This window comes from Carcharodon carcharias, chromosome 21, assembly GCF_017639515.1.
Source record: "Carcharodon carcharias isolate sCarCar2 chromosome 21, sCarCar2.pri, whole genome shotgun sequence".
Classification (NCBI taxonomy): domain Eukaryota; kingdom Metazoa; phylum Chordata; class Chondrichthyes; order Lamniformes; family Lamnidae; genus Carcharodon; species Carcharodon carcharias.
This window is the reverse complement of record NC_054487.1, coordinates 20,956,961-20,970,199: the sequence shown is the minus strand read 5'-3', so window position 1 is coordinate 20,970,199 and position 13,239 is coordinate 20,956,961. Positions and strand designations below refer to the sequence as shown.

General features: G+C 63.8%; 1 protein-coding gene across 2 annotated transcripts in view; it reads right to left on the bottom strand.

Annotated features, from left to right (window-relative positions):
* Positions 1 to 13,239, bottom strand: part of LOC121293228 (differentially expressed in FDCP 6 homolog) — a 164,806-nt gene that overhangs the window by 17,760 nt on the left and 133,807 nt on the right. For both annotated transcript variants that reach the window (XM_041216078.1, XM_041216080.1), the window contains 2 exons: positions 1,261 to 1,451; positions 230 to 337 (listed from right to left, as the gene is read on the bottom strand). In XM_041216078.1, the coding sequence (XP_041072012.1) occupies positions 230 to 337; positions 1,261 to 1,451 (299 nt within the window). The remainder of the gene's footprint in view (positions 1 to 229; positions 338 to 1,260; positions 1,452 to 13,239) is intronic.

Genomic DNA, 13,239 nt, shown 5'->3' with positions numbered 1-13,239 from the left:
AATGCTGCACAAGTACAGGACCAAGTTCCACCACCAGCCATGCTCTGGCCTCTCGGACTGTGTGGATGGTGACTCAGCCGTCTCTTGTCCATTGGACACTGCAAGCAGACTGAAGCTCCAGGCCTCGCCCCAACACCACCCCGCCCCCCCCGGACCTCCGCACCCAAGCCCAGCCCCAGGCCTTGGCCTTCAGGCCGAGGTCCAGCTCCTGGCCTCCTGTGTTTCTTACTGTGTGGGCCTTCTGCAGCTCTCTCTGTAGCTTCTGCTGCTGCATCTCCTGCTGCTTCATCCACTGGAGCTCTTTGGATCGCCAAAGGACCTGAGCTTCTTCCTGTGCCTAGAAGAGCAAGCAAAGTTCGTGGATTGCTGAGGTACTGAGACTGCGGGCAGTTGTTTGATTTTAGTTGCAGTGCGTCCGGCAACAATGGTGCTATGAAGGGAGGCGAGACCAGCGTATCACATGATTGTGAAATGGGTGTGATTCCTCCCGCAGCTGAATGTTCAAGCCTGGCCAGTGAAGGAACTGTCCAATCAGCCCATACAAAGTCCTGAGTCTCAATTCTCCCAGTCCAGTCGATGTGACCTTAGGATGGGTGGGGCCTATTTTTTTGGCCTCAGCACCCCTTGGGATGATAGGGAAAAGAAACATTAAGCTAGCATGAATGAATCAACTCCAGGGCCTTTGATTGGCCAGTGTGTGAGTGTGTGTTGGGGAAGGGCCGGGATGGTGGGACGCTGAGACAGCATGGGGCCCCAGCTCTGATGATTCCACGTCCTGACTTGGGTTCCAGCGTCGGGGCAGCAATGAAATTTGCCTCCAAACTGATACACACAAAGGAGCATGCTAAACCTGTGCTGATGGGTCTCTGGGAGATGCTCACTCTGCTGTCCATCAGCACAGTAAGAGGCCATTGTCAAAAGGACAAATGTTGGCCCATGGTGAGTGCGGAACTACTCCTGTACTCCTGGCTGATGTTGTGGCCACAATCAAACTCTCAAACAGGAATACACACACTCATACACTCTCAGACTCTCACAAACAGGAACACACTCTCACAGGAACATACAAACAGGAATACACACACTTTACATTCAAAGGGACTTTCATACTCACACTCACAAACAGGAACGCTTATACTCTCGTGCACACACATAAACAGGAACACTGACACACATACACACACTCTCATACATTATCAGGGAAGGGGGAGGAGGGCACAGGTACTAGGACAATGAGGGAAGCCCATAAGACACACGAACCTTCCTGAGCTGCTCAATCTCCAACAGCTGTCTCTCCTTCTCCTGTTGCAGCTCTGCCAGGTGCTCCTCCTCCATTCTCTTCTCCAGTTTCCTGCATGCACTCTGCTGTCTCTGCTCTCGCCGTCTCTCCTTCTGCTCTTTGTGCAGGGAGCTCCTGTTCTCTGTACAGATCCAAATTGCAGCAGTAACACCTGGACAGGAAAACAGTGCAGGGAATGGGGCTGTTCAACACTGACGGGTAACAGGCAAAAAAATAAGACATTGGCCAGCATTGCTGTCAATGATTGGCATTCTTTGTGCGAGTTTTGGATTAGGACATGATAACATTACTGAGTTAATCTCCCTCTACACTGTCCCCATCAAACACTCCCAGGACAGGTACAGCACGGGGTTAGATACAGAGTAAAGCTTCCTCTACACTGTCCCCATCAAACACTCCCAGGACAGGTACAGCACGGGGTTAGATACAGAGTAAAGCTCCCTCTACACTGTCCTCATCAAACACTCCCAGGACAGGTACAGCACGGGGTTAGATACAGAGTAAAGCTCCCTCTACACTGTCCCCATCAAACACTCCCAGGACAGGTACAACACGGGGTTAGATAGAGAGTAAAGCTCCCTCTACACTGTCCCATCTACACTCCCAGGGCAGGAATAGCACAGGTTAGATACAGAGTAAAGCTCCCTCTACACCGTCCCATCAAACATTCTTAGGACTCCACACTCCCAGGAGAGGGCAGCTGTGTCCGATGTGAGTGTATATTAGAGTCATCCCTGTGACAAGCAACATGGCATTACAGGATTTCCCTTGGCATCCCTGGCACTGCAATCAGCATCTACTCCATCCACCAGTGGCACAGCATGACTGCAGTGTGCACCATCTGCCGTGCATTAAAACTTCTTCAACAGCACTTTCAACACAACAGGCCCATCAGTGTCACCATTTGGCTTGGGCCATTGGCAGTGGCGATTGGTGCCAGTGCTGCACAGAAGAGGTTGGCCATCCACTGCAGAAAGAGGATGAATGATCCGATCCGTGCTGCCAGGGTAAGGCTCCCATCTCATCACTCTAAACTCACTCACAATCCCGTCGCACATTCACTGGCATCTCACTCACTGCCAGCTCAAGGGACATCACCACTCACTCTCTCACACACACCCTCACATCTCCATCCAGCCTCATCTCCTCTGGAGGCTGCCTCCTCAGCCCTCACCCTCTTGAGGCCATTTGCACAGATCAATTTGTGCCCCCACACACACCCTGGGATACCCCCCTTACCCAGTACAGCCCTCGCCCTGCAGCCGCTTCCCTTACCTGGGGCCATTTCTCCCCCTTCCCCAAGCAAGCCCTAGCCCTGCAGCTGTACAAAGACATCCCCGCCTTATGGCTGGTCTGGTAGGCAGAGACCTCCCCGTGAGCGGTCCTAAAAGTGATGCGGTGCTGTCTGTGAAGCCTGGCGCTAATGTGATGCTAAAGTATTGAAATCAGGTTCCCGACATGGGGGCTGCAGGACACACGGTCCAGCGTTGACAGGTGGAGCGGACAGTCACAAACTGGGTTCTCTAGGGCATCATTATGTCCGTCTCGCCATATTGTCCCCCACCCACTACCAGACGCCCGACACCAACGGGGCCGGAAAATACCGGCTATTGTGTGTGTGAATTCTGCCCTCGCTGACACACAGATTCACACACCCCCCCGGACACGCTCGCACACCCCCCGGACACATTCACACTCCCCCCCACGGACACCTTCGCAAACCCCCCGGACACGCTCGCACACCCCCCGGACACGCTCGCACACCCCCCCAGACATGTTCACTCTCCCCCCCAGACACGCTCACACACCTCCCGGACACGCTCGCACACCCCCCGGACACGCTCGCACACCCCCCGGACACGCTCGCACACCCCCCGGACACGCTCGCACACCCCCCGGACACATTCACACTCCCCCCCACGGACACCTTCGCAAACCCCCCGGACCCGCTCGCACACCCCCCGGACCCGCTCGCACACCCCCCGGACCCGCTCGCACACCCCCTGGACCCACTCGCACACCCCCCGGACACGTTGACACTCATCCCAGACATGTTCACACTCCGTTCACACTCGCCCCCAGATACGTTCACACTCCCGCCGAACACGTTCACACTCCTTTCACATTCCGTTCACAATCCCCCCGGACACGTTCACAATCCCCCCAGACACGTTCACACACTCCCGCACACCTTCGCGCTCCCCCCGCACACCTTCGCGCTCCCCCCGCACACCTTCGCGCTCCCCCCGCACACCTTCGCGCTCCCCCCGCACACCTTCGCGCTCCCCCCGCACACCTTCGCGCTCCCCCCGCCCACCTTCGCGCTCCCTCCGCACACCTTCGCACTCCCTCCGCACACCTTCGCACTCCCCCGGACAGGTTCACACTCCCTCCCGCACACGTTCACAATCCCCCCGGCCAGCGTCACACTCCCTCCCGCACACGTTCACAATCCCCCCGGCCAGCGTCACACTCCCCCCCGGCCAGCGTCACACTCCCCCCGGCCAGCGTCACACTCCCTCCGGACAGCTTCACACTCCCTCCGGACAGCTTCACACTCCCCCCGGACAGCTTCACACTCCCCCCGGACAGCTTCACACTCCCCCCGGACAGCTTCACACTCCCCCCGGACAGCTTCACACTCCCCCCGGACAGCTTCACACTCCCCCCGGACAGCTTCACACTCCCCCCGGACAGCTTCACACTCCCCCCGGACAGCTTCACACTCCCCCCGGACAGCTTCACACTCCCCCCGGACAGCTTCACACTCCCCACCGACAGCTTCACACTCCCCACCGACAGCTTCACACTCCCCACCGACAGCTTCACACTCCCCACCGACAGCTTCACACTCCCCACCGACAGCTTCACACTCCCCACCGACAGCTTCACACTCCCCCCCGACAGCTTCACACTCCCCCCCGACAGCTTCACACTCCCCACGCACACGTTCACGCACCCCCCCGGACACGTTCAAGCTCCCCCCCCGGACACGTTGACGCTCCGCCCGCACACCTTCGCACTTCCCCCACACACCTTCGCACTCACCCGGCACACCTTCGCATTCCCCCCAGACAGCTTCACACACCCCTCGGACAGCTTCACACTCCCTCCCGCACACGTTCACAATCCCACCGCACACGTTCACACTCCCCCCGGCCAGCGTCACGCTCCCCCCGGCCAGCGTCACGCTCCCCCCGGCCAGCGTCACGCTCCCCCCGGCCAGCGTCACGCTCCCCCCGGCCAGCGTCACGCTCCCCCCGGCCAGCGTCACGCTCCCCCCGGACAGCGTCACGCTCCCCCCGGACAGCGTCACGCTCCCCACGGACAGCGTCACGCTCCCCACGGACAGCGTCACGCTCCCCACGGACATCGTCACACTCCCCACGGACAGCGTCACACTCCCCACGGACAGCGTCACACTCCCCACGGACAGCGTCACACTCCCCACGGACAGCGTCACACTCCCCACGGACAGCGTCACACTGCCCCCGGACGCGTTAACGCTCCCTCCGGACACGTTCACGCTCCCCCCGGACACGTCCGCACTCCCCTCGGACACATTCATGCTCGGTTCACACTACCCCCCCGACATCTTCACACTCCCCCCGCACGCCTTCGCACTCCCCCCGCACGCCTTCGCACTCCCCCCGCACGCCTTCGCACTCCCCCCGCACGCCTTCGCACTCCCCCCACACACCTTCGCACTCCCCCCGACAGCTTCACACTCCCCCACCGACGGCTTCACACTACCCCCCCCGACGGCTTCACACTACCCCCCCCGACGGCTTCACACTACCCCCCCCCGACGGCTTCACACTCCCCCCGCCGACGGCTTCACACTACCCCCCCCGACGGCTTCACACTACCCCCCCCCGACGGCTTCACACTACCCCCCCCGACGGCTTCACACTACCCCCCCCGACGGCTTCACACTCCCCCGCCGACGGCTTCACACTCCCCCCCCGACGGCTTCACACTCCCCCCCCGACGGCTTCACACTCCCCCCCCGACGGCTTCACACTCCCCCCCCCGACGGCTTCACACTCCCCCCCCGACGGCTTCACACTCCACCCCCGACGGCTTCACACTCACCCCCGACGGCTTCACACTCACCCCCGACAGCTTCACACTCACCCCCGACAGCTTCACACTCCCCCCCGCACATGTTCACACTCCCCCCCGACAGCTTCACACTCCCCCCCCGACAGCTTCACACTCCCCCCCCGACAGCTTCACACTCCCCCCCGACAGCTTCACACTCCCCCCGCCGACAGCTTCACACTCACCCCCGACAGCTTCACACTCCCCCCGCACATGTTCACACTCCCCCCCGACAGCTTCACACTCCCCCACCGACAGCTTCACACTCCCCCACCGACAGCTTCACACTCCCCCACCGACAGCTTCACACTCCCCCACCGACAGCTTCACACTCCCCCACCGACAGCTTCACACTCCCCCCCCGACAGCTTCACACTCCCCCCCCCGACAGCTTCACACTCACCCCCGACAGCTTCACACTCACCCCCGACAGCTTCACACTCACCCCCGACAGCTTCACACTCACCCCCGACAGCTTCACACTCCCCCCGCACATGTTCACACTCCCCCCCGACAGCTTCACACTCCCCCCCCGACAGCTTCACACTCCCCCCCCGACAGCTTCACACTCCCCCCCGACAGCTTCACACTCCCCCCCGACAGCTTCACACTCCCCCCCGACAGCTTCACACTCCCCCCCGACAGCTTCACACTCACCCCCGACAGCTTCACACTCCCCCCGCACATGTTCACACTCCCCCCCGACAGCTTCACACTCCCCCCCGACAGCTTCACACTCCCCCACCGACAGCTTCACACTCCCCCCCCGACAGCTTCACACTCACCCCCCGACAGCTTCACACTCACCCCCGACAGCTTCACACTCACCCCCGACAGCTTCACACTCACCCCCGACAGCTTCACACTCCCCCCCGACAGCTTCACACTCCCCCCGCACATGTTCACACTCCCCCCCGACAGCTTCACACTCCCCCCCCGACAGCTTCACACTCCCCCCCCCGACAGCTTCACACTCCCCCCCCGAAGGCTTCACACTCCCCCCCCGAAGGCTTCACACTCCCCCCCGACAGCTTCACACTCCCCCCCGACAGCTTCACACTCCCCCCGCCGACAGCTTCACACTCACCCCCGACAGCTTCACACTCCCCCCGCACATGTTCACACTCCCCCCCGACAGCTTCACACTCCCCCCCCGACAGCTTCACACTCCCCCCCCGACAGCTTCACACTCCCCCCCCGACAGCTTCACACTCCCCCCCCGACAGCTTCACACTCGCCCCGCCGACAGCTTCACACTCACCCCCGACAGCTTCACACTGCCCCCCGACAGCTTCACACTCCCCTCCGACAGCTTCACACTCCCCCCCGACAGCTTCACACTCCCCCCCGACAGCTTCACACTCCCCCCCGACAGCTTCACACTCCCCCCCGACAGCTTCACACTCCCCCCCGACAGCTTCACACTCCCCCCCGACAGCTTCACACTCACCCCCGGACACCTTCACACTCCCCCCCCGACAGCTTCACACTCCCCCCCCGACAGCTTCACACTCCCCCCCGACAGCTTCACACTCCCCATGCACACCTTCACACTCCCCCCGCACATGTTCACACTCCCCCCGCACATGTTCACACTCACCCCGGAAACGTTCATGCTCTGTTCGCACTCCCCCCCCGACATCTTCACACTCCTCCCGCAGACATTCGCACTCCCCCCGCACGCCTTCGCACTCCCCCCTCACCCCTTCGCACTCCCCCCCCGACATCTTCACACTCCTCCCGCAGACATTCGCACTCCCCCCGCATGCCTTCGCACTCCCCCCTCACCCCTTCGCACTCCCCCCTCACCCCTTCGCACTCCCCCCCGACATCTTCACACTCCCCCCCGACAGCTTCACACTCCCCCCCGACAGCTTCACACTCCCCCCCGACAGCTTCACACTCCCCCCCGACAGCTTCACACTCCCCCCCGACAGCTTCACACTCCACCCCGACAGCTTCACACTCCACCCCGACAGCTTCACACTCCACCCCGACAGCTTCACACTCCCCCCCCGACAGCTTCACACTCCCCCCCCCCGACAGCTTCACACTCCCCCCCGACAGCTTCACACTCCCCCCCGACAGCTTCACACTCCCCCCCGACAGCTTCACACTCCGCCCGGACACGTTCACACTCCACCCGGACACGTTCACAATCACCCCCGCACACCTTCACACTCCCCCCGGACACGTTCACACCCTGTTCACACTCCCCCTGGACACGTTCACACTCCCCCCCGGACACATTCACGCTCCCCCCGGACACGTTCACGCCCTGTTCACACTCCCCCCGGACACGTTCACGCCCTGTTCACACTCCCCCCGGACACGTTCACGCTCCCCCCACACAAGTTCACACTCACCTCGGACACTTTCACACTCCCCCCCGGACACGTTCACACTCCCCCCCGGACACGTTCACACTCCCCCCCGGACACGTTCACACTCCCCCCCGGACACGTTCACACTCCCCCCCGGACACGTTCACACTCCCCCCCGGACACGTTCACACTCCCCCCCGGACACGTTCACACTCCCCCCCGGACACGTTCACACTCCATTCACATTCCGTTCACAATCCCCCCAGACACATTCACACACTCCCGCACACCTTCGCGCTCCCCCCGCACACCTTCCCGCTCCGCCCGGACACCTTCACACTCCCCCCGGACATGTTCCCGCTCCGCCCGGACACCTTCACACTCCCCCCGGACATGTTCCCGCTCCGCCCGGACACGTTCCCGCTCCGCCCGGACACGTTCCCGCTCCCCCCGGACACGTTCCCACTCCCCCCGGACACGTTCCCGCTCCCACCAGACCCGCTCGCACAACCCCCGGACCCGCTCGCACACCCCCCGGACCCGCTCACACACCCCCCGGACCCGCTCGCACACCCCCCGGACCCGCTCGCACACCCCCCGGACCCGCTCGCACACCCCCTGGACCCACTCGCACACCCCCCGGACACGTTGACACTCATCCCAGACATGTTCACACTCCGTTCACACTCGCCCCCAGATACGTTCACACTCCCGCCGAACACGTTCACACTCCTTTCACATTCCGTTCACAATCCCCCCGGACACGTTCACAATCCCCCCAGACACGTTCACACACTCCCGCACACCTTCGCGCTCCCCCCGCACACCTTCGCGCTCCCCCCGCACACCTTCGCGCTCCCCCCGCACACCTTCGCGCTCCCCCCGCACACCTTCGCGCTCCCCCCGCACACCTTCGCGCTCCCCCCGCACACCTTCGCGCTCCCCCCGCACACCTTCGCGCTCCCCCCGCCCACCTTCGCGCTCCCTCCGCCCACCTTCGCGCTCCCTCCGCACACCTTCGCACTCCCTCCGCACACCTTCGCACTCCCCCGGACAGGTTCACACTCCCTCCCGCACACGTTCACAATCCCCCCGGCCAGCGTCACACTCCCTCCCGCACACGTTCACAATCCCCCCGGCCAGCGTCACACTCCCCCCCGGCCAGCGTCACACTCCCCCCGGCCAGCGTCACACTCCCTCCGGACAGCTTCACACTCCCCCCGGACAGCTTCACACTCCCCCCGGACAGCTTCACACTCCCCCCGGACAGCTTCACACTCCCCCCGGACAGCTTCACACTCCCCCCGGACAGCTTCACACTCCCCCCGGACAGCTTCACACTCCCCCCGGACAGCTTCACACTCCCCCCGGACAGCTTCACACTCCCCACCGACAGCTTCACACTCCCCACCGACAGCTTCACACTCCCCACCGACAGCTTCACACTCCCCACCGACAGCTTCACACTCCCCACCGACAGCTTCACACTCCCCACCGACAGCTTCACACTCCCCACCGACAGCTTCACACTCCCCACCGACAGCTTCACACTCCCCACCGACAGCTTCACACTCCCCACCGACAGCTTCACACTCCCCCCCGACAGCTTCACACTCCCCCCCGACAGCTTCACACTCCCCACGCACACGTTCACGCACCCCCCCGGACACGTTCAAGCTCCCCCCCCGGACACGTTGACGCTCCGCCCGCACACCTTCGCACTTCCCCCACACACCTTCGCACTCACCCGGCACACCTTCGCATTCCCCCCAGACAGCTTCACACACCCCTCGGACAGCTTCACACTCCCTCCCGCACACGTTCACAATCCCACCGCACACGTTCACACTCCCCCCGGCCAGCGTCACGCTCCCCCCGGCCAGCGTCACGCTCCCCCCGGCCAGCGTCACGCTCCCCCCGGCCAGCGTCACGCTCCCCCCGGCCAGCGTCACGCTCCCCCCGGACAGCGTCACGCTCCCCCCGGACAGCGTCACGCTCCCCACGGACAGCGTCACGCTCCCCACGGACAGCGTCACGCTCCCCACGGACAGCGTCACGCTCCCCACGGACAGCGTCACGCTCCCCACGGACAGCGTCACGCTCCCCACGGACAGCGTCACGCTCCCCACGGACAGCGTCACGCTCCCCACGGACAGCGTCACACTCCCCACGGACAGCGTCACACTCCCCACGGACAGCGTCACACTGCCCCCGGACGCGTTAACGCTCCCTCCGGACACGTTCACGCTCCCCCCGGACACGTCCGCACTCCCCTCGGACACATTCATGCTCGGTTCACACTACCCCCCCGACATCTTCACACTCCCCCCGCACGCCTTCGCACTCCCCCCGCACGCCTTCGCACTCCCCCCGCACGCCTTCGCACTCCCCCCGCACGCCTTCGCACTCCCCCCACACACCTTCGCACTCCCCCCGACAGCTTCACACTCCCCACCGACGGCTTCACACTACCCCCCCCGACGGCTTCACACTACCCCCCCCGACGGCTTCACACTCCCCCGCCGACGGCTTCACACTACCCCCCCCGACGGCTTCACACTACCCCCCCCGACGGCTTCACACTACCCCCCCCGACGGCTTCACACTACCCCCCCCGACGGCTTCACACTCCCCCGCCGACGGCTTCACACTCCCCCGCCGACGGCTTCACACTCCCCCCCCGACGGCTTCACACTCCCCCCCCGACGGCTTCACACTCCCCCCCCGACGGCTTCACACTCCCCCCCCGACGGCTTCACACTCCACCCCCGACGGCTTCACACTCACCCCCGACGGCTTCACACTCACCCCCGACGGCTTCACACTCACCCCCGACAGCTTCACACTCCCCCCGCACATGTTCACACTCCCCCCCGACAGCTTCACACTCCCCCCCCGACAGCTTCACACTCCCCCCCCGACAGCTTCACACTCCCCCCCGACAGCTTCACACTCCCCCCGCCGACAGCTTCACACTCCCCCCCGACAGCTTCACACTCCCCCCGCACATGTTCACACTCCCCCCCGACAGCTTCACACTCCCCCACCGACAGCTTCACACTCCCCCACCGACAGCTTCACACTCCCCCCCCCGACAGCTTCACACTCCCCCCCCCGACAGCTTCACACTCACCCCCGACAGCTTCACACTCACCCCCGACAGCTTCACACTCACCCCCGACAGCTTCACACTCACCCCCGACAGCTTCACACTCACCCCCGACAGCTTCACACTCCCCCCGCACATGTTCACACTCCCCCCCGACAGCTTCACACTCCCCCCCCGACAGCTTCACACTCCCCCCCCGACAGCTTCACACTCACCCCCGACAGCTTCACACTCCCCCCCGACAGCTTCACACTCCCCCCCGACAGCTTCACACTCCCCCCGCCGACAGCTTCACACTCACCCCCGACAGCTTCACACTCCCCCCGCACATGCTCACACTCCCCCCCGACAGCTTCACACTCCCCCACCGACAGCTTCACACTCCCCCCCCGACAGCTTCACACTCCCCCCCCGACAGCTTCACACTCCCCCCCCGACAGCTTCACACTCCCCCCCCGACAGCTTCACACTCCCCCCCCGACAGCTTCACACTCCCCCCCCGACAGCTTCACACTCACCCCCGACAGCTTCACACTCACCCCCGACAGCTTCACACTCACCCCCTAGAGCTTCACACTCCCCCCGCACATGTTCACACTCCCCCCCGACAGCTTCACACTCCCCCCCCGACTGCTTCACACTCCCCCCCCGACAGCTTCACACTCCCCCCCCGACAGCTTCACACTCACCCCCGACAGCTTCACACTCACCCCCGACAGCTTCACACTCACCCCCGACAGCTTCACACTCACCCCCGACAGCTTCACACTCCCCCCCGACAGCTTCACACTCCCCCCCCGACAGCTTCACACTCCCCCCCCCGACAGCTTCACACTCCCCCCCCGAAGGCTTCACACTCCCCCCCGACAGCTTCACACTCCCCCCCGACAGCTTCACACTCCCCCCCGACAGCTTCACACTCCCCCCGCCGACAGCTTCACACTCACCCCCGACAGCTTCACACTCCCCCCGCACATGTTCACACTCCCCCCCGACAGCTTCACACTCCCCCACCGACAGCTTCACACTCCCCCACCGACAGCTTCACACTCCCCCACCGACAGCTTCACACTCCCCCACCGACAGCTTCACACTCCCCCCCGACAGCTTCACACTCGCCCCGCCGACAGCTTCACACTCACCCCCGACAGCTTCACACTCCCCCCCCCGACAGCTTCACACTCCCCTCCGACAGCTTCACACTCCCCCCCGACAGCTTCACACTCCCCCCCGACAGCTTCACACTCCCCCCCGACAGCTTCACACTCCCCCCCGACAGCTTCACACTCCCCCCCGACAGCTTCACACTCCCCCCCGACAGCTTCACACTCACCCCCGGACACCTTCACACTCACCCCCGGACACCTTCACACTCCCCCCCCGACAGCTTCACACTCCCCCCCGACAGCTTCACACTCCCCCCCGACAGCTTCACACTCCCCATGCACACCTTCACACTCCCCCCGCACATGTTCACACTCACCCCGGAAACGTTCATGCTCTGTTCGCACTCCCCCCCCGACATCTTCACACTCCTCCCGCAGACATTCGCACTCCCCCCGCACGCCTTCGCACTCCCCCCTCACCCCTTCGCACTCCCCCCCCGACATCTTCACACTCCTCCCGCAGACATTCGCACTCCCCCCGCATGCCTTCGCACTCCCCCCTCACCCCTTCGCACTCCCCCCTCACCCCTTCGCACTCCCCCCCGACATCTTCACACTCCCCCCCGACAGCTTCACACTCCCCCCCGACAGCTTCACACTCCACCCCGACAGCTTCACACTCCACCCCGACAGCTTCACACTCCCCCCCCGACAGCTTCACACTCCCCCCCCCCGACAGCTTCACACTCCCCCCCGACAGCTTCACACTCCCCCCCGACAGCTTCACACTCCGCCCGGACACGTTCACACTCCACCCGGACACGTTCACAATCACCCCCGCACACCTTCACACTCCCCCCGGACACGTTCACACCCTGTTCACACTCCCCCTGGACACGTTCACACTCCCCCCCGGACACGTTCACGCCCTGTTCACACTCCCCCCGGACACGTTCACGCCCTGTTCACACTCCCCCCGGACACGTTCACGCTCCCCCCACACAAGTTCACACTCCCCTCGGACACTTTCACACTCCCCCCCGGACACGTTCACACTCCCCCCCGGACACGTTCACACTCCCCCCCGGACACGTTCACACTCCCCCCCGGACACGTTCACACTCCCCCCCGGACACGTTCACACTCCCCCCCGGACACGTTCACACTCCCCCCCGGACACGTTCACACTCCCCCCCGGACACGTTCACACTCCCCCCCGGACACGTTCACACACTATTCTAAATGTGGTCTGACCAGAGCCTTATAAAGCCTCAGCAGCACATCCCTGCTTTTATA